Here is a 20,104-nt window from a genome sequence, read left to right on the forward strand (position 1 = left end):
ACCGCTTCTAGGATAATCAGCCCTGATAGCAAAGATGGCGGCTGATCGGCATTGATTCTTCTCCCTAATGAGTTATTTAAATTTATGCATTTGCTGAGTTTTCCTTCAAACAAGATAACAAAGTATATACCAAAAAACTCTTTCCGTGTAAGAAATGTTGTGAGGCTACAAGAAAAGTATTTTTGTAAAGAGTTTGCCAATACACCTTAACAGTTTCCCGTGGTAGCGCTAGGTGTGCAGCGGCGTAGCTAACTAGCCTGTGCCGTCATTCTAAAATGGCTCCGGTGCAGATAGGGTCAGATGGGCAGCTTGTCCCGCTCGGGGGTCCAGTAGTCTCGGGTCCACAGGCACCACAAACCGGAGCTCCGGCCACACAGGGTGTCCGACTCAGCCTGCTTATTGAATTTCTTCTCCAGAGGACTTACCATGAAATTACACTACTGGCGGAATTGTAAGTAACAGCAGTGTAGGCCTCTTTGCTAGCTAGGCTAACTGACTAACCAGCTAGCGTTTGTAAACTCAAGAAAGAAACTGAATGAAACTTACTGGCTCCTCTTGTTTTGACCAACAAATTTGTTGTCATATTATCGGTGGTAATTTATATGTCAATAGCAGAAGCGCTTGCCGCTACTAGTAAACTGGGAGGGTACAAGTAAGCAAAAGAACATAACTTTAGAGCAAATTGATTGAGGTTGTTGTTAAGCATTTGTGTAGAGCGTTAGGTATACAGCTGCTGTATCAAAACTTTTTTCCACATTTTTAGCACGATGCTTTTGCTCCTTGGATGTACATGACTTGTATGAAAAGTGATGCCCACATGCTTTGAATTGGGTTATTATAAAACCTTTTTTTTGCGTTTCAGGCTGCCCAGAAAAACGGACATGGAGAGGTACATTTTAAATATTTTTCATTCCTCTTTATAATCTTGTATTATGTAAAAATCTCTTCTTCTTCTTCTTCTTCTTTTTTTTTTTTTTTTTTTTTTATAAAAGGAAAATTGAGATTGTCCAGTTTGCAAGCCGAACCAGGCAGCTGTTTGTACGTCTTTTAGGTCTGGTGAAGTGGGCAAGCAATGCAGGAAAAGTTGAGAAGTGTGCGGTATGTTGTGCATATTTAAGTTTGACCATTGCATGTTGTTTGGTGTACATAGTGCACTGCAAATTTCTTTGCATCCATTCATCAAAGCAAAAAAAAGTTAATTAAAAAATAACCCTAATCCTGTACTTTTCCCCCATGGTATTCATGGTGACAGATGATCTCCAGCTTCCTTGACCAGCAGACAATCTTATTTGTGGACACAGCTGACAGACTGGCATCACTAGCCAGGGATGCTCTGGTACATGCTCGGTTACCCAGCTTTGCCATTCCTTTTGCCATCGATGTGCTGACCACAGGATCATACCCACGCTTGCCCACATGCATACGAGTAAGTCTTAAACGTTTTTTCATTTTCTATATAACTTATTCCAGTTCAGTGGCGAAAAGAAGCTGAAGTATGTCCCAGCAAAATAGCAGGTCACCAGTCTATCACAGGGCCAACACAGAGACACAAAAACTCCTAAGGAGAATTTAGACTGAACTGGTTAATGGTGGGAGGAAGCCAAATTACCCAAAGAGAACCCACACAACATGCAAATTCCACACACATTCGAACCCTCCCCAGTCAAGGCTTGAACCAGCAACCTTCTTACTGTTGCTAACCACCACACCACCGTGCAGTCTTGAACTTCTCTTTGGCTTGGTACACACATAAAGATTATCAGGCAGTCTTTGTCCTGGTTTTTCCTCTTCCCGACCAAGGGGACAAATGCCCGATTACCTTACGTCTTATAAGGTCTTCCTATAAAATTATCATTTGGTCTGATGTGTTTTAAGAGCAAATTCGTCCCGAAAATCAGCTCCGAAATGGGTCATGGCAGACAGTCAAAAGTATTGAACATGTTAAAGATTTACGACAAAATATCTTCACATGTGTGTGGAAAGCCGACGACCCCTGAGTTGTGACTGTGTGGAGTGTGACGTGGAATGGAATGTAGCCAATCAGAGAGCGAGCTGACTTGGGAGCAAGGACAGATATAAAGTCTGTGTTCACGCATCTCCAGTCTGGTTTTCTGGATTTTTCTGCTAATAATAGTCGCAAGACCATCATTCTTCGTTTCTGACTCAGACGACTAGATTCTAGATTGGTTGCGGGACAGCATCGTTGTGTGTGTTGTTCTGTGATGACATTATCGGAGCACATCACACACCGTACAATCAAAACTGTTAAATGTCTGATTTTTTTTTTTTATCTTCACATGTGAGGTCTCAGACTGATTAAAAAAAAATCTCATCAGATAAAAAATCTTTGTGTGTACCTAGTAATAATACCAATAGTACCAGTAATTGTGTTGTATGAAAATGTCATGTCAATTAAAACCTTTGTCAACATAATTGATTCTTTGCTTGTTTATGTAGGATAAGATCATTCCTCCAGATCCCATCACTAAAGCTGAGAAGCAGACCACCCTAAACCAACTTAATCAGATTCTACGACACCGCCTTGTCACCACAGACTTGCCACCGCAACTAGCAAATCTCACCGTTGGTAAGTAGTTTGTGTAAAACCAGTGTGCTGTAAGTGTGGTGTTTGTAGAACTTCTTTAACAGGGTTTTTTGCATAAAAAAAATCTTTATATGTGTTAATTTTGTAGCTAATGGACGTGTTAAGTTTCGTGTGGAGGGAGAGTTTGAGGCTACTTTAACCGTAATGGGAGATGACCCTGATATTCCATGGAGGTTGCTGAAGTTGGAGATTTTGGTGGAGGACAAAGAAACTGGAGGTAAAGCAACACTCATTAAACTTTACCATATTACCATTTACAAGGTAAGATGGTGTACTTCATCGCTAATCTTTTTTCTTTTTATGAACAGACGGCCGAGCATTGGTCCACAGTTTGCAGGTGAACTTCATCCATGAGTTGGTCCAGGCCCGTCTCTGTGCAGACGATAAACCCCTACAGGACATGTACAACTGTTTGCGTATCCTTTCTTTGTGTTTTGTCTGTCTGCACACACACACAGGCATCTTATGTATATCTTGCCTGCAACGACTTGGCTTTTGTCCCAGTCCACTCTGAACAACTGCAGTAGGGCGGGAGTGTGTGCTGGAGCATATAGAGTATTGACCAATCAAGCTGACAAGTGCAGCATTACAATGAGCAACACAGCTGCAGAACTGCATCCTCTTAAGCCCTCACCCTCCATTAATTCTTAGTTAACGGGATCCCTTTTTTATTGCATGTAAAGGGCAGTTTTTAGTATAACCATCAGCCAACCAGGTCTTGTAAGGTGCTTTGCAGTTCTTTATGGAGGCCTTTGTTTCAACATCCATATGCATATTTACGGAAATACATCTAAGTCACGTTTTGCATGTTTTGCAAATGCATTTCCCTGTCTGATTCATCAAACTGAATAAAACTATTCTTTCTTTTTTTTTTTTTTTTGCACTGGGCAGTGATGGTGCTGTAACTTTGCTTTAAGTCTTAATATATGTCTTTGGGAAAATGTAGCTTTCACACAGAGAAATGACTGAGCTGTCATCAAGTCTTTAATCAAGCATGCGAGCTGAGCACAACTGTGCTAATCACAATGCTAATCAGTACATCTCTGCTCTGCTTTTCTCTCACCACCATGTCAAAGAGCAGTCTGTGTGAGGCACAAACACCCCTTTAAGTAATGAGCTATGTCTTGAGGATATATATGTGTGTGTGTTTTGAATGTTAATGGGGGAGGTAATGAAATACGTTACCACTATTCACCTGATCTGTATTTTCCCACACAGTTCTGTTTTTTCTTTTCTTTAACTGTGTTGTTTCCAGACTCCTTCTGTCTGTCCCTGCAGCTTGAGGTGCTCCACTCTCAGACATTGATGCTGATCAGAGAGCGCTGGGGAGACCTGGTGCAGGAGGAGAGATATGTGCCAGCCAAATTCCTCACACTCTCTGTCTGGAAGTAAGACTTAGTAAACTGTTCTCACAGGAACTCTTAAAAAAAAATAAAAAAAAAATACCAAAGTTGAATAAGCAATAACATACAATATGTCAGAACTCCTTTTAAGAAGTTTTCATTTCTTCTTTTTCTTGTGTGTGTTTGTTCCTCCAGCCAACAGGTTTTGGGTAGAAAAACTGGCACAGCTTCAGTACATAAAGTCACAATCAAGATCGATGAATCAGATGGATCTAAGCCATTACAAATATCTCATGAGCCTCCTCTACCTGCATGTGACTCGAAATTAATGGAAAGAGCTATGAAGGTGCATATTTCTTTCTGTGGCACATTTCTCTTAAAATGTCATTTTATTATAAATTTAACATTTATTTCCCCTCGCTTGCTGTTTAGATTGACCACCTGTCAGTGGAAAAACTTTTGATAGACAGTGTGCATGCACGGTCCCATCAGAAGCTGCAGGAACTTAAAGCCATTTTAAAGACCAGTAATCCCAGTGATAACTGTATGTATTTCATTTTCCTTTTCATATTATTGGCTATTTATTTAGCAAAGCTAAATAACGTCTGTCTCCCAACAACTGCAACCCTTTCTGTACAATTTTTTATGTAGAAAAAAGTTTAAGGGGGCAATTTTTTTAACTTGAGTGTTCAGAATTCTCTTAAGCTGTTAAATACTTCCTCACATATCCTACATTTCCTTTTAGTCATCTAATATATCTAACCATGCTTTTCAGTCATTTACAGGATTAAAAATCTTTGCATGCACTGGTTTATTTCAGCATTCATCGAGACGGCTTTACCTACATTGGTTGTTCCAATACTTGAGCCCTGTGGTCGTTCAGAGTGCCTGCACATTTTTGTAGATCTGCACTCTGGCATGTTTCAACCCATGCTGTATGGTTTGGGTAAGCAGAAGCAAATATTAAACTATTTGATTAGTTTTTTTGTGTTTTTTTTTTTTTTTTTTTTTTTTTTTTTTTAAATAAATGTTAGATTTCTTTATTTTTTTTTTATGATGATGTTTGTACAGTTTATTAACATAAGGGTTTGGTTTTGTACAAGAATTTCCATTCTCAGCTCTCTGAACATAAAATCTTGATTTATTATCTCTGTAGATCAGTCCATGCTGGATGACATTGAAAAGACCATCAACGATGATATGAAGCGCGTAATATCATGGCTTCAGCAGCTGAAGTAGGTTAAATGAATATATCTTTACAGCTGACATTATGGGTGAAAGCAGGAAGAGTTCAGTAGATAACAGTAATGAGTAGTAGCAAGTCTGTAGTCGGCAACAGAGTCTGACACCTGATCAGAATTTATTAATTACAGTTAGTAGCAACAGTTAGCTTAGAAGGTGGGATGATGGGTATTAAGATGAATTTCCTGAGCTGTGACATTCTTGGACTAGTGAGCACCATTAAAGCAGTGAATATGAGCGGTGAATCCTAGATGTTTTACAGCTTAGTTTCTATGAAGAGACTTACTTGTTCTTTGTCTCTGACCAGGTTCTGGTTGGGGGAGCAGCGCTGTCGACAGTCTGTCAAACACCTTCCCACTGTTTGCACTGATGTCCTTCACCTCTCCAACTCAGCTTCTCACCCCATTGGCAACTTGTCCAAGCATAAACTTTTCATCAAGCTCACCCGTCTTCCTCAGCACTACATTGTGAGCTCCTCATCTGACATGTTCCTGATATAGGCTGAACTGTCATGTTAAAAAAATAAAACAATTATTATTTTTCTTTTTAAATCTTAATTGTTGATCTTTCATTTCTTCTTGCTTGTAGGTGGTTGAAATGCTTGAGGTGCCTAGCAGTCCTACAGCATTGCAGTACAAGTACTCTTTCCTGTTGGTGACTCAGTTAGAGGGAGAGGATGGGCCCATGTGTGCACAGCTTTTGCAGCATTTCAAGCCCAACCTTGAGCACCTTGTCCAGGACACTACAGCGGAGAGAGAGTCCCGACCTGGGACAAAGAGAAAGGTAGGCCGTGCTTAAGTAGTTATACATACATTTATAGTCAAAATTAAGTAAAGGTTTCTTCTGGATTTTAATTATTGTGATGTTAAATCTTAAGTTATTGGTAGGAAAGTTAGAAAATATAATTATGTTTCAGAATGAATATTCAGGTTTAGTACTATAACTACCTTTGTTGCCAAAAACGATTAGTCTTACTTTAAAAAAAAAAAGCCCCATTGGACATATGTACCAATAAACTTTAAACATGAGTTTTTTTTCTGTTTTTTTTTTTACACTAGATATCTGGAGAGCAGGGGGATACAGAGCCAAAGAAGCCTAAGAGGTCAGGAGAAATGTGTGCCTTCAACAAAGAGTTGGCTCATCTAGTGGCAATGTGTGATACCAACATGCCTTTTATTGGCCTCAGAGCAGAGGTAAGTCACACTTCACTAGTAGTTTAACTGATTTCAGATTTGTTCTGTCTTGATAAAACTACATGTCTTTCTGTCCACCATGTAGCTATCCAACATGGAGATTCCAAATCAGGGAGTTCAAGTGGAAGGAGATGGCAGCAGTCATGCAATACGACTACTAAAGTAATATGCATAAACGTGAATTCATGCACAGAAAACTTTATTATCTCATGATGTAATAAACTGTAAGAATCACAAACATTTGATTATAATAAGGAGTATTGGGTTTATTTGGTAGGATTCCCCCTTGTAAAGGTGTAGGAGAAGAGACCAGGAGAGCTATAGAGCGTTCCCTACTGGACTGCACGTTTCGCCTGCAGGGAAGGAATAACCGCACCTGGGTGGCTGAACTGGTACTGGCCAACTGTCCTCTCAACAGCACGCACAGCAAAGAGCAAGGTATTTGAAGAGTTATTTTATCTACATTATTTCATCCATAAAAAAAATGATAGAAAGTATTTAAAGATACTGAGTCCAAGATATGGCTATGCTTTAGGTTTCACGTTTGGTTTTGTCTGGTTTTTCGCAAGAGTTTCTTCTCTTTGCAGGTTGTAATACTTTTCCTTTAACAAATGAGTTATATAATTAATCTGTTTGCAGAAAACAGTGTTCTAATTTTTCTTAGTGTCTTCCATTTCTGATTAAATGCTCCACCTTTGTGTTACTGACCCAACTTGTAGATTAAAGATTCAAAGAGTCTCTTGGCTTAAGCATACACAAATAAGAAAATAGAAATATAACAGGCACACATAAATGAGTAAAAAAAAAAAAAAGATATAACATAAATAAAAAAATACAAGAACACTTCTATATTTACAGAACATGAAAGAAAGAATTCACAGTAGAGTAATATTTTTAAATGAGTCCCATCTGTTTCTTCCTTTAGCCTCTACACGGCATGTGTACCTTACATATGAAAACCCGCTGTCAGAGCCGGTGGGCGGGCGGAAGGTTGTTGAGATGTTTCTAAATGACTGGAATGCCATTAGTCAGCTCTACCAGTGTGTTCTCAACTTCTCTCGTGCACAGCCAGGTAAGTGTGACCTTTGTTTACTTTAAATGCAACAAAAGTGATTAATGAATTTCAAAGATTTATTGGTCTGTTTAATGTTTTTTTTTTTTTTTTTTTTTTTTTTTTGCAGCTAAAATAGAAAACAGAGTTGAAACATCACATTTAAACATTCTGTTTATTGTTAAATCTTTCTTTGAGTTTGGATTTTGTATTGAGAAACGTGTATTTTGTGTCTGCTAAATGACTGTAGAAAGGTAACATTTCATTTAAAAAAAAAAAAAAAAAAAATCTGTTTAATAAAGCAGCACATTTGACTTTTTCCTTCAGAAATGCCATCTACCCAGTTTTCAGAGGTGCGACTGTATAATTATCGTAAACTTGTGCTGTGCTATGGCACAACCAAAGGCAGCTCTGTCACCATCCAGTGGAACTCCAACAGCCAGCGGTTCCACCTTGCCCTGGGCACTGTGGGACCCAACTCAGGCTGCTCCAACTGCCATAACATCATCCTCCACCAGCTACAGGAAATGTTCAACAAGAACCCAAATGTGATGCAGCTGCTGCAGGTAACACAACAGCACGGTTTTTAAAAAGCAGCACATGTGTACTTGTTAGACATGGCTTGAGTAGTATCAAGTGATTTCCTCTTCAATTTGTCCAGTTAATCTTGTATTATTTGATTATTTGAGAAAAAGGTTAGTGTTCACCCATAGAAATGTCATTTCCAAGGAAAGTTTGTTATAAGTTGAGTGTCAAGTTGACTGATGTGACTGGATCGCTGGAGACATCAGGAATACACTGATGTTATATAGAGCTGAGTAGAAATATGGTGTTATTGATCTTCAGGTGATTACTTGGGTTTTAGTGCAGGAGGAGAGCAACAGATAAAAAAAAAGTGTCAGAACTAGGGTAGAAAGATTAAAATGATATTCAAATTAGATTGAAATGAAAACTTATAGAAATCTCTGTGAAAAGCTTTGTACATTTTCAGTGAGGTGACAGAGAATAGGACTCATGCATGTGGGGCAGAATCAGTTGACCCCACAAAAGGCACAAACAAGACTGAGAGTAAACTTCTCCTAAATAATATTTATTTTTCTATTTTTATCATGTCTTACTGTAGACCTGCGCCACCTATTCAGCCCGTCTTTGTCTCTGATTAACGGTCCACACACACTCGCTCCACAGCAGCCTTGCCCCTCTGTATTTACAGATGCACCAAATCAATGAGTGCAGAAGCAAGGCTTCTTGCTTACATTGTAGCTGCCTGGGTGCTTTTGTTTCAGCATTTAAGCCTCGTTTTTTAATCCCGATACAGAGTAGTAGACTTAACCAGGCTTCAGACACATTCTTTGTTGTCAAATGAAGTCCAAAGAAAGTTTTTGCTGCTAGCAGAGGGATATATGAATATAATATTAAAAGTGTATTTTTTATTTCATTTTTCTAAATCAAATGGCTCAAAATATACATTATTGTTCTTTCATTCTTAATTTTTTCCCACACTTCTCACATGGTTTTACAATAATTACAAGCATGACCAGTTCTCTGTGTTTTCTATTTGTCTGATCACATACCATCGACTTCACTCCAGTGTTTGGTTGAATTTCTTCTTTGTTTGTCCAGGTGCTCTTTGACACACAGGCTCCTCTTAATGCAATCAACAAGCTACCAACAGTGCCCATGCTGGGCCTCACCCAGCGCACCAACACTGCCTACCAGTGTTTCTCCATCCTGCCCCAGTCTCCCACACACATCCGACTGGCGTTCCGAAACATGTACTGCATCGACATTTACTGCCGCAGCCGAGGAGTGGTAGCCATCAGAGATGGAGCCTACAGTCTCTTTGACAACACTAAAATTGTTGAAGGATTTTACCCTGCTCCAGGACTCAAGGTAAATCGGGATTAGAGGAAGAGTTAATGGGATGGGGTGGGACTCAACAATTCTTCTTAAATATGTCCATTTTCTGAGTGCACCTTAAAGCACAAAAAATGTGTTGAAGGGATTAATTTTTCCAGCAATATGATCCAGCTTATCACATCAAATATTGCTCTTCCCTTTTCTTTTTTCCCTCTCTGTAGACATTCCTGAACATGTTTGTAGACAGCAACCAAGATGCTCGCAGGCGTTCAGTCAATGAAGATGACAACCCTCCATCACCTATAGGTGTAGATGTGATGGACACTCTCATGAACCAGCTTGCTCCACAGCAGCCACAGCCTATTAGAGGGGGTGCAGGAGGTGTATATCCCCCTCTTACGTCACCTCCACCAAATTATCATGCCAATGTAACTCCCTCACCGTCTATGATGCCCACGCAGTCACCAGGTATATGGGTGGAACTTGGCATTTGTTTGAATTTGAGAGTGTGAATGTCAACGTGCTGTTTGTGTCATCTCATCTTGTTAAACTGCCAACAAGTCATTGTTTTATGACTGCATCAGAATGCGGTCATCAGCCTCTCTGCTTACCAATGTATTTGTTGCTATAGCAAATTGCGTGTATGTCAGACATGGAGCATGTGCAGCCATGTGTGCCCTTTAGATTTTGTGGAACCATGAGATCGTTTGTGTTTCTCATGCAACATATACACACTTAACCAAGAGGAAACAAAGCATGCATTTAGTCATGCTCCTTCCATTCTTCTCCATCTCAGCCCACCAGCCAGAGTCAACAGCCCTTCCGTCCGGCTTTAGCTTCTGTGCACATGATTGAGTGTGAGCGCGTGTGCAAGGAGCACTTGTCAACCCTAGAGTCTGATGAGCCCTTTGATGTGTGTATGTGTGTACAGGGAACATCCATGCCTCTGGCTCCCCTAGTGGAGCTTTGAGGGCACCCTCTCCTTTTGGGCCCACCCCGTCTCCGTCTTCTCTGGGCATAGCCATGGGCCAGACCAGCTTTGCCAGTCCCCACGGTAAGCAGCAGGGGGGCCATGAATGCTGGCCTGATGGTAACTCTGCTCTGCTGGGCAAGGGCTGGAACGGGCTGAACCCAACATCACTAGTCCTTTTTGTAGGCTACAGGCATTAGCACACATTCAACAAATGGCTTGCAAAGCGTGGGCACACTGTGCATTTATCTGGCTGTGTTTAATGTTGTATCTTGGATATTGCTAAGTGGCTAATGACTGGTTTCCTCCCCCATAGGTCCTCTGGACCCCAGCTCTCCATATACAATGGTGTCTCCCAGCCATAGAGGTCAGTGGCCTGGTTCACCCCAAGTCTCAGGACCCTCTCCTGGGACAAGAATTCCTGGCATGTCCCCTGGTAATCCTTCGCTGCACTCTCCCATTCCTGACCCTCATTCTCCACGTGCCGGAACAAGTAAGTTTTCTTTTTTCAACACTGCATTTTTTTTTAAAATCGGTCCTGAAGTTTTGTGGCCATAAACATTTTCATGTTAATATTTTCTCAACACAAACAGACATTTTTGCTGAGGCTTGCTACTGATCCCAGTAAGATACCAGTAAAAGTTACTTATCTGTTGACAAAAGTCATTTTCAAACATGAGGTTTGTTACATTAATGGCTTCACCATACTTTAAAAGGGATGGCATTCAGTCTTTAAGACACTGGTCACTTTTGGACAAATGTTGAAAAGTGACACAGAATCACAGTGCAGATGAGGTGTTTGCCATTAAATCTAAAGAGGTAGATCGCTAAAGACCATATACAGTAACAGTTTACTCATATCAAAATTTCATATCACCATTAAAACTCACATTAACAAGTCAAGCATGCATTAGTTGTGTAAAACACAGCAGTGGTGATGGAAGCTATTAAAAATATCACTTTTTTTACATGTTTCAGCTTATTGGATAGTCGGTGTTATACTTGAGAGGGTTAAACTGTAACACATAAATGAGCGTAGCCATTAGTTCAAGTAAAAGTTTACTTGCCCTGATGGCACAGTTTTGCTTTCACTCTTGGTTGTCAGATAAAAAGCCCCACCACACCCACAGGTCAGTCCTCATGGACGTCTAGTTTTCTCATACATGTTGTTTTGCTGTAAGAATTCTTATCACGTTAACTAACAAGAAGAAAATGATTTAAACAAGTTGGCAGTAAGTGGAGGAAGTTGATATAATTTATATATGGTCTGACAAGGGCGCACAGCTCAGATACTTAAATATTTTTCTCAAATTTATTTTGCACAGACTAACAAGAACTAGGTACTTCGTATTATAGGTCAAACCTAAAAGAAGTGATTTTGGATTGTTCAAACTGTCAAGATTCTGCTGAACAGCTGATCAGAAACCAGATGAACCCTACTGCTACTAATATGATTGCAGCAGTTCACACTTTTGCTGTGTTAAGTGCTAAATATGTTGAAAGTAATGTATGTCTGAAAAGAGCTTTATACACAGATAAAGGTGCATTTTTCTACCATTTTTTTACTTTTCTCTCTTTTTGGTTTAGGTTCCCAAGTCATGCCTACCAGTATGCCTCCTCCTCGAAAGCTACCTCAGCGCCCCTGGGCGGCCTCCATTCCTACCATCCTCACCCACAATGCCTTACATATGCTTCTGCTCCCCTCACCCACTCCTAGCCTGGTGCCAGGCCTTGCAGGAAGCTACCTCTGCTCACCACTGGAGCGCTTTCTGGGTTCAGTAATAATGAGACGGCACCTGCAGAGGATCATCCAGCAGGAGACCAACGTGAGTGTCACACAGATCATCCAAATGTATCTGTAGTATTTTGTTTCTCAAACCACATGAATTATTCTGCAGTGCTGTAACACCTCTACTGTGTCATGTCTCCTCCAGTTATCCATTGTGAACTCTAATGAGCCTGGAGTGATCATGTTCAAAACAGATGTACTCAAGTGCCGGGTGGCCCTCAATCCAAAGAATTACCAGACGTTGCAGCTCAAAGTCACCCCAGAAAACGCAGGTCCCTGGTCTCCGGAGGAACTTCAGGTGCTTGAGAGATTCTTTGAGACCAGAGTAAGTGAAAGTGAAATTATTATGAGTCTATAATTATTCTAAATTAAAATCTTGCATTTGTTAACACAGCTAATATGGTTTTGGTGTGGTGTCATTAAATGAAAAAAGATGTTTACATGGTAATATTGTTTGTTCATCTACATTTCAGGTTGCTGGTCCTCCTTTTAAATTCAACACTCTGAGTGCCTTCACAAAGCTGTTGGGAGCACCCACCAACATCCTTAGGGATTGTGTACGCATCATGAAGCTCGAACTGGTGGGTAGCTGTTGTTTAACTTAAGAAATATTTTCCCTTTTCTTGTTATAAATTTACTCCCCTTTCCCACTGCAGGTGATCTGTTAGATGACAGCTGAGACTTTAGAACAAGATTAAAAACAATTAAATAATTTTTTTCTTACCTCATCTCTACAGTTCCCTGACCAGGCTCAGCAGCTCAAGTGGAATGTCCAGTTCTGTCTCACCATTCCTCCCAGTGCTCCCCCCATCGCACCCCCAGGAACAATTGCTGTGGTGCTTAAGTCAAAAATGCTTTTCTTTGTAAGTTGCTGCAGTGCTTCACATTAACCCTGTTCTGCCAGGACTCGAGTTATGAACTTGTAAATATCTGGAGCCACCTGACATATATTGGTGTGTTTTGCCCAACAGTTGCAGCTGACTCAGCGTATCCCAGTACCCCAGGAGCCAGTGAGCATTATTGTGCCGATTGTTTATGACATGGCCACAGGGCTCACTCAGCAGGCTGACATCCCCAGACAGCACAGCTCCTCTGGGGCTGCAGCGCTCATGGTCTCTAATATCCTCAAGAGGTTCAATGAAATGCACCCCGCCAGACAGGGTGAGACTGCACTCTGCTAATGAATGCTGAATTTTTAATGACACGTCATGTAAAATGGCCCTGTTAACATTGGGTGCACCCTTTTTCTTTCAGGTGAGTGTACCATATTTGCCTCTGTTCACGAGCTGATGGCCAACCTCACTCTTCCTCCCGGCACTCGACAGTAGAAGCAACCTATTCAGAGGCAGTCCTGAAACGTAACTCGAATCTTTGGAGGACAGAGCTTCTCTGGACGGAAGAGGGCATAACATGAGTAACAGCTGTGGCCCCAATTAGTCAAAAACCAGCCTGTGTTCTCGTCTTCTGCTGTAATGACTTTTGATCTGGTTGCATAACTGCTTTGAAGAAAGGAAAAAGCATGTGTACATATGAGGACCACAGGCTTTATTTTTGATTCATAGTGAAGGTAGCTCTTGGACAGAGGTCAACATTAAATGCAAAAAGATATAAATGTTATTATTTTTCCTCCAGATGCACTTGTAAACAAGATATTCTATTGAATTTATGGTTGTTTACAAAAATATGTACATTATTTTATATTTGCTTGTGGAAAAGAATCAGGTTTGTTAGATTTTTGCAAGAGCCCTGTCTCCTCCCCCCTTTCTTTCTTTAATTTTTGTACATGTCTGATATTATTGTAGTATCAGGAGATAGATTCTTTAGTGCACTATTTAATTGTCTTCTTGCATTTACTTTGTCAATATCTCTGCTTTTTCTTTTTTTCCAGAGTTTCACTTTCAATACTGTAAAACTGTGACAAACTTTATAAGCCAGTTGTATTTTATGAAGAACTGTTTTGAGTCCTAATTGATGGATCTGAGACATTTGACTTTGCTATTTAATAAACCAAGCCCAGAGTTGGTTTGTGCTTTGAGAATCTTCCAGTGAATGCAAAAATAGTAAGATTGTATAAGTAGCCTAACGCTAACTTTGCCTCACTAGAGATGCACTATGTAGACGTTCATGCTTCAAACTTTTGAAACTTGGCTCAGCAGTTAATACACCAACACTTCAGCATTTATCTGAGGCTTGATTTATTCATTTTGGGATACTATTTAGAATTATGGTTGCTTTATAAAATAAGGAAGTTTTAGAAATGGGCTTTATTTTTCCACAACACAAATTACAGTTTACAAAGTCACTCATTACATATTTGGACAATACAGTTGGGGATGTGCAACCCCAAGAATAAAGCTTTACAGCATGCAATGAACCTCACTAGACTATGTTCTAAATCAATGCCACCATGTTCTTGGATCATGATGTAGTATTTATAGATCATCTTTTCACCAACTACCCATATGGGTGATGGTATTTGTCCAAACTGTTTACATTTTTTGATGTAGACAGCTGTTGATTAAAGAAATAAAAATAACTGGCTGTTAGCCTGTACATTTTTTGTTTTATTTATTTATTTTTTTTACATTAGATGAGTTTTAGTTGTAATAATTAGTTAATAAGTTTATTCCCTAAAATTTAGGCCCTTTTTGAAAGGGTCTCATCAACATGTTCTGTCCATGTCCTTGTCTGTGCTTTACATCTAACAACAGCATTACGGTGGGGTGTAGAAAAATCATTAAAACAATCTTTAAAAAGAAATAAAATACCTTAAAACAAATCGCTAAAGTAAAATAAGATAAAATGCAAGAAATAAAAGTTGCAGTGTGTGGAATTTGCAGCCGCTTTGATAAAAGGTGGCAAATAGAAACGTTTTTAACCCAGATTTTAAACTGCTGTACAATTGGTCTTAAGTTCAGAAAGTGAGCGTTAATGCTTTCTCTACTGGAGTCTAAATGTATGCATGGGGGAATTGTTGGTCAAACATGCAGAAAACACCTCTGCTTTCAGATTTCATCCTCCCCACGTGATACTGTGAGCCCTAAAACATGACATCATTCAGAAAAGCTCCTCAGTCTGCGTGGGGCGTCGAGGGGCGTTCACAATCACAGACTGTGTCCGCACGTCTGTTGTAAAGGGCGTGGATGTTGTATTATTATTATCATTTGCAGCTTTGGGCAACCGCACGGACCCTCCGGGGCTTAAGGATGTATCAGCGCGCCCCTGCATGAGATCTTCGTTAGATGAGATGGAACAATAAATTTCTGGATGAGCAAGCGATTTTTATTTACCTACCCGAGCGTTTGATACACGAACGCACCACCCTGCGATAGATACTTCCAAACAAATGCAGTCAAATAAACAGAGTATGTTTTCCTCTAGCTTCATCTAGCACGTTGCATGCGCTTTCTTGTGCTTCATATGGCTTTTAACAGCAGGACGAAATAAGAAGAAATGTGTTAATCACAGCCGGTTCAGACAGATATGGCAGGAAGCACATCGGAACCCCTCTGTCAGCCGTGCATTTATCATGAACGCTTTAAAGGTACGTCTCAGCTTTAGGTTTGATTTCTGTTTGTTTTGATTGTTTCAATCATTTCAGTCTCTCAAGCTGTGTCAGACTACTCCCCTCCAGTCCCGATGAAGCATCCATCTCTGAACCCTGTTTAGCTGACAGGTGCACGCTCTGTTAGTCTGTGCTCCTGTTTGTTTGTGTGCTGGTAAAAGATGATACGAAAAATATCTACTCATGTGATTGCTGTGGTCAGTGGAGCTACAGGTAAGGAGACCTCTGATGCCAGTCCGGCTGAGTCCAGAGCAGGTGGGCCTGGAGATGCTGTGTCTCTGTGGGCAACTGGACCTCCTCATCAGGGCGCAGACGCAGCAGGTAGGTAGGGAGATCTGACCAACAAATGTATTATCCCACCAACAGCTGACAAAACACACATTAGCAAAGAAAGGAGGTGGCAAATACTTCTGATGAGGCTCCTCTGGTATCAGGAAGCAGTAGAGATGGAGAGGAGGAAGCAATCTGACTGATTGGCTTGAAAAGTTAGAAACAATAATTGCATTAGGCCAGAGTTGTAATGGCAGAATTTAATGCTGGGATCTGTCTTCCTTTGTGTTTGTAAAATTCCCGCTTAGCTAGTCTGTAGCAGCTACTGAAGCCTTTTCCCTTTTAAAACAGTCTGTTTCTGCAATAACAGGATAATATCCTAAATATTACAAGACATACAAACTAGTTTTGTACCTGATTTTAATACTGTTCAACATATTTTTAGATCATGTTATGAAGTGTCACTGTGTTACAGTTCCAGGAGCAGCTGGGACAAGGTTGCAGCCCAGAGGAGTCTGACACCTTTCAGGCTCAAGGTATGAGAGACAACCCAGCTGAGGTAGTCCTGGATGGCTTATGTATGGTTATTTATTTATTTATTTTTCTGTGCTTGTAAAGGATCAGAGATTCTCAACCAGATGCTGCAGTGCCTTGAACATCTACCAAAGCCTATGCCACAGCTGGAGGTATCACACCTAACTGTATTGTCCAAATATGTAATGAGTGACATGGCTTCACACTTCACCTTTATTTAACTCTGACTGAAGCAGAGTGTTATATGCTATTAGAAATCATCTGGCATTTGTTTCTCCAGGACTACCTGGACATGGTGGGTCTGTCAGCCATGTTTCCTCGTGTAGAAGTGTTCCTCATTCAAGGCAGTCCTGTTGATATGCTGGAGAGGCCACAGATGGACGGTGAGAAAAACTAACTGTAATGTACTCTTGATCTTTGTGAGAAAGATTTTTCAAAACATCAAAGGATCTTTTTTATGTTCTCCATCTCTCACTACAACATAAATATGAACAAATATGAAAATGAAGTGGGTGGTTGTAAAAGATTAAGTATTTTTATAAGTATCCTTGTTATATCCAGTAGTGGACACAGTAACTATGTACTCATGTGCTACACAAACTACAGTACTGAGCTATCAGTCTTTTTTTTTTTTTTTTTTTTTTTTGGATTGCATGAACATGAGGAAATTGATGCAGCTTCAAGTGACAAATTAATTGAAATACAATACATTTGTAATAAGTTTCAAAGTCAATAATTGTTTTGAGCACCTTTTATTCCTGAATAAAGGCAAACTTCTGCCTTTTCTCTATGTTTCTCCATCTTATAAATGGCTCTTTGACAGCCAGATTTCCATGGAGACCAGTTTTAAAGATGCTTCAATGAACAATAGATAGATCTACAGATGCACCTACAAAAATCTTAAAAAGTGGAAACAAACAAGCTTTTGTGACAGGCATATTGTAAAATAAAACAAACTGGAATGGTTTCTTTACTTAGTTGTCTATTGTTCCATTCACTGAAGAAATGAAATACAACAGTGGTTTATTCCTTCAGTGAGGTGCAGCTGTGTTTATGTTAAATGTCTTAACAAACGAACACAGTTGTCTAAAAAATGGTGAAGTACAAGAAATGGAAAATTGGAAAAAACTGTAGAGCTATTGCTCAAGATCACTTTAAAAGATTACAACCATGTCTGAAGAAATGATGGGTGGCTTAAGACCTTTTCACAGTTTTTGTCTGTAAAAAAGTGGTCTTATAAACCCAATTAATTTTATTTAATTAAATTATTAAATATCACACCTGTTATTTAAAAAAAAAGCTCATTAGGATGTAAAATATTAATACAAGGTTTGGACCCAATCCTGAGTCGGACAGCTAACCTCCTCTGGAGTGAATACTCCACCACCAAGTGTGGAAATAGTCTGCAAGGTCACAAAGAAACCCAGAGCTCAAGCAACGAAGAGTTTTTCTCATTCAACTCAGTTCAAATGGAGCCAGAGTGTGCTTCACTTTCTTTTGTTTATTAATCTTAATGAATCCACCATCCGGAGAACACTATAAAACAATTACATGCATGGCAGAGCTCCAAGGAGAAAGTCACCGCTCTCCTCAAGCAACACTGCAGTGTATTTACGGGCAAAGTGGACAAATCTGAAGAATTTTGCGTTATGCTTGTGAGCAAGAAACCATTGCATTCAAACAAATGAGTCTTCTCTGAACCTCCCCAGGGAAAGGTTAAGAAATATGGCAGGACATCCGTCATGTAACAAGACAACACCCAGAAGCATGAAAACTGTTTTACCGGAAAAAATGTCAAAGTTTATGTCTTTATCTTAATCTAATGGATAATTTTGTTGGAAGTCCCAAAGCGAAAAGTTCATATGAGGAATCGCACCAACATTCAGAGGTGAAGCTGCAACAGTTTGTAATATTTAGCTGTAGCATCTTAGTAACTGCTCCTGCAGGCCACACATTGGGGCAAAAGTTAATGCTTTTTAACTTACAGATATGCAATATTGAACCATTTTAATAAATAATTCAGTGTTTAGCTGTTGCCCAATGTTGCCTTTGCTAATGTAAGCTGATGCCCCCATTGCAGAATATTTCTTCCACATCGCCAAACTGAACCAGCTGCTGGTGCTGAGTCAGCAGTTGGAAGAGGATATCAGACACCTTGGTAGTCATAAGTACATCGCTCACCAGCTCTCGGTTATATATGTAAGAGGACCAAATTTCCTCTTTTCATTTGTCTTCTTAGTGTTTTTTGTCTTCTTCTAAACTTTGCGATTTGCTTTTTAATATTTATATTTTGCAGCAAGTCATCAGCTCTTTCAGGGGAATTCAGGTCTTTTCAGAAATAAAGAAGAACATCGAGGCCAACTTCAAACAGATGAAGCAGTCTCTGGTGGCAGAAGAAGGCTGCAGACACGAACCTCAGCTGGCTGCTCATTACATTAACTGGTGAGCTGCAGATGAAATGTTACAGGCGAGAAGAGGACGATTAATGCAGCAACAATCTGATTTCCATGCATGTTCTGTTTCCTATGTAGGATATTAGAAATAACTCAAAGCCTAATGTCGGTGGTTTTGTCACTACCAGAGGAGCTGATGGAGGACCTTCATCCAGCCATCGCATTCATGTCCCAGTTCCTGCCCTGACTCACCCAACAAAGTCACCTACTTTTCTATGAACTGATGATATGACGTTAAAAGGTGCTAAACAATATTATTCAACGGAAATAATGATGGGATAAAATCACCTGTTTTAGTTGCAGTTCATATGGATCTTTTTTCTTTCTTTTTCTGAATGTGACTCATGTTAGACCCTTTGATGATTCAGATGTTTTGGGACTGAATCCCTTATTGCAGTGCTGAGATTACAGCTATTCATTTCTTTTTTTTTTAACCTAAAGTGGAAAAATAAATGGAATCCCATTGGTTGTCGTGTTTGGTGTCCCAGTGTTGTGTCAGCCTCACTTCAGACATGTTGGCTACAGGAAGTAGATGCAATCGTATCCAAAACATGCAACTGATAACGACAGGACTGCCACCCTCACTTTGTGTTTTGATACATAGATGCAGATCAATAGACTTCCAAATATGCCCTTCTGCCTCAGGGCTGCTTGCATTTAACAAAGTTCGTAATATTACCAAGACACAAAATGATCACAAAGAAAATAGATATATAAAGATAAAACTGCGTAAATACAACATTGATTTAAAATGAATATAATCTCATATATTCAGCCAAATAATTACAGTAATTGTTGCATATGATGTTAGCAAAACATCAGGCCCACACAAAAACATAGTAAAAAACAACTTATAATAAACACAATTAAGAAACAGTCCCTACATTTCAAACTCAGCATCCTGTGTAATAAAAGAAGTCTTTCAGTGTTTGATGGAGCACATATGAGGAAAAAGGACAGCTGTACTGTGTAATTGTAATTATTGTGAAGCTTTTAGTGGTTGCCTCTAGCAACAGATTACTCAACTGGAACCAGCTGGTGGGCCAAAACAAGAACCAGAATCTTTAGAACAGGACCTTTTGTGGTCTTCTTATCATACATACTTACTGTTACACTGAAACAGTAACCCAATGCTTGTTGTTTCCCAACAAAAGGTCCACTGTGAGAGATGCATCTTATTGAAAGTGACGTCACAGTGTTTCAGTCAGCATCTGTAATACATGAACTGT

The 20,104-nt window shown here is 39.8% G+C and overlaps 2 protein-coding genes across 3 annotated transcripts; both read left to right on the top strand.

The window, feature by feature from the left end:
• The first annotated feature begins 16 nt into the window (after positions 1–16).
• On the top strand, positions 17–14,076 carry med14 (mediator complex subunit 14). 2 transcript variants are annotated; one of them, XM_042002018.1, is made up of 29 exons: positions 17–451; positions 863–889; positions 993–1,098; positions 1,253–1,426; positions 2,458–2,587; positions 2,694–2,822; positions 2,914–3,021; positions 3,861–3,993; positions 4,144–4,294; positions 4,381–4,492; positions 4,769–4,894; positions 5,105–5,183; positions 5,498–5,657; positions 5,779–5,973; positions 6,249–6,383; positions 6,469–6,545; positions 6,661–6,821; positions 7,309–7,455; positions 7,762–8,000; positions 9,058–9,327; positions 9,516–9,762; positions 10,226–10,348; positions 10,581–10,757; positions 11,852–12,090; positions 12,199–12,378; positions 12,527–12,634; positions 12,791–12,916; positions 13,025–13,214; positions 13,308–14,076. In XM_042002018.1, exons 1-29 carry the CDS (start codon positions 276–278, stop codon positions 13,379–13,381), a joined length of 4,299 nt encoding a protein of 1,432 aa, XP_041857952.1. In that variant the 5' UTR covers positions 17–275; the 3' UTR covers positions 13,382–14,076. The 2 variants fall into 2 exon arrangements, with proteins under 2 accessions (XP_041857952.1, XP_041857953.1); XM_042002019.1 differs by lacking the exon at positions 10,226–10,348.
• Positions 14,077–15,138: 1,062 nt separating this feature from the next.
• On the top strand, positions 15,139–19,341 carry si:ch211-218d20.15. Its single transcript, XM_042000873.1, has 8 exons — positions 15,139–15,597; positions 15,821–15,939; positions 16,364–16,424; positions 16,507–16,574; positions 16,703–16,805; positions 18,503–18,621; positions 18,719–18,864; positions 18,954–19,341. The coding sequence occupies exons 1-8, from the start codon at positions 15,537–15,539 to the stop codon at positions 19,060–19,062; spliced, it is 786 nt and encodes a 261-aa protein (XP_041856807.1). The 5' UTR covers positions 15,139–15,536; the 3' UTR covers positions 19,063–19,341.
• Positions 19,342–20,104: the final 763 nt, after the last annotated feature.

Source organism: Melanotaenia boesemani, chromosome 12 (assembly GCF_017639745.1).
Source record: "Melanotaenia boesemani isolate fMelBoe1 chromosome 12, fMelBoe1.pri, whole genome shotgun sequence".
Lineage (NCBI taxonomy): Eukaryota > Metazoa > Chordata > Actinopteri > Atheriniformes > Melanotaeniidae > Melanotaenia > Melanotaenia boesemani.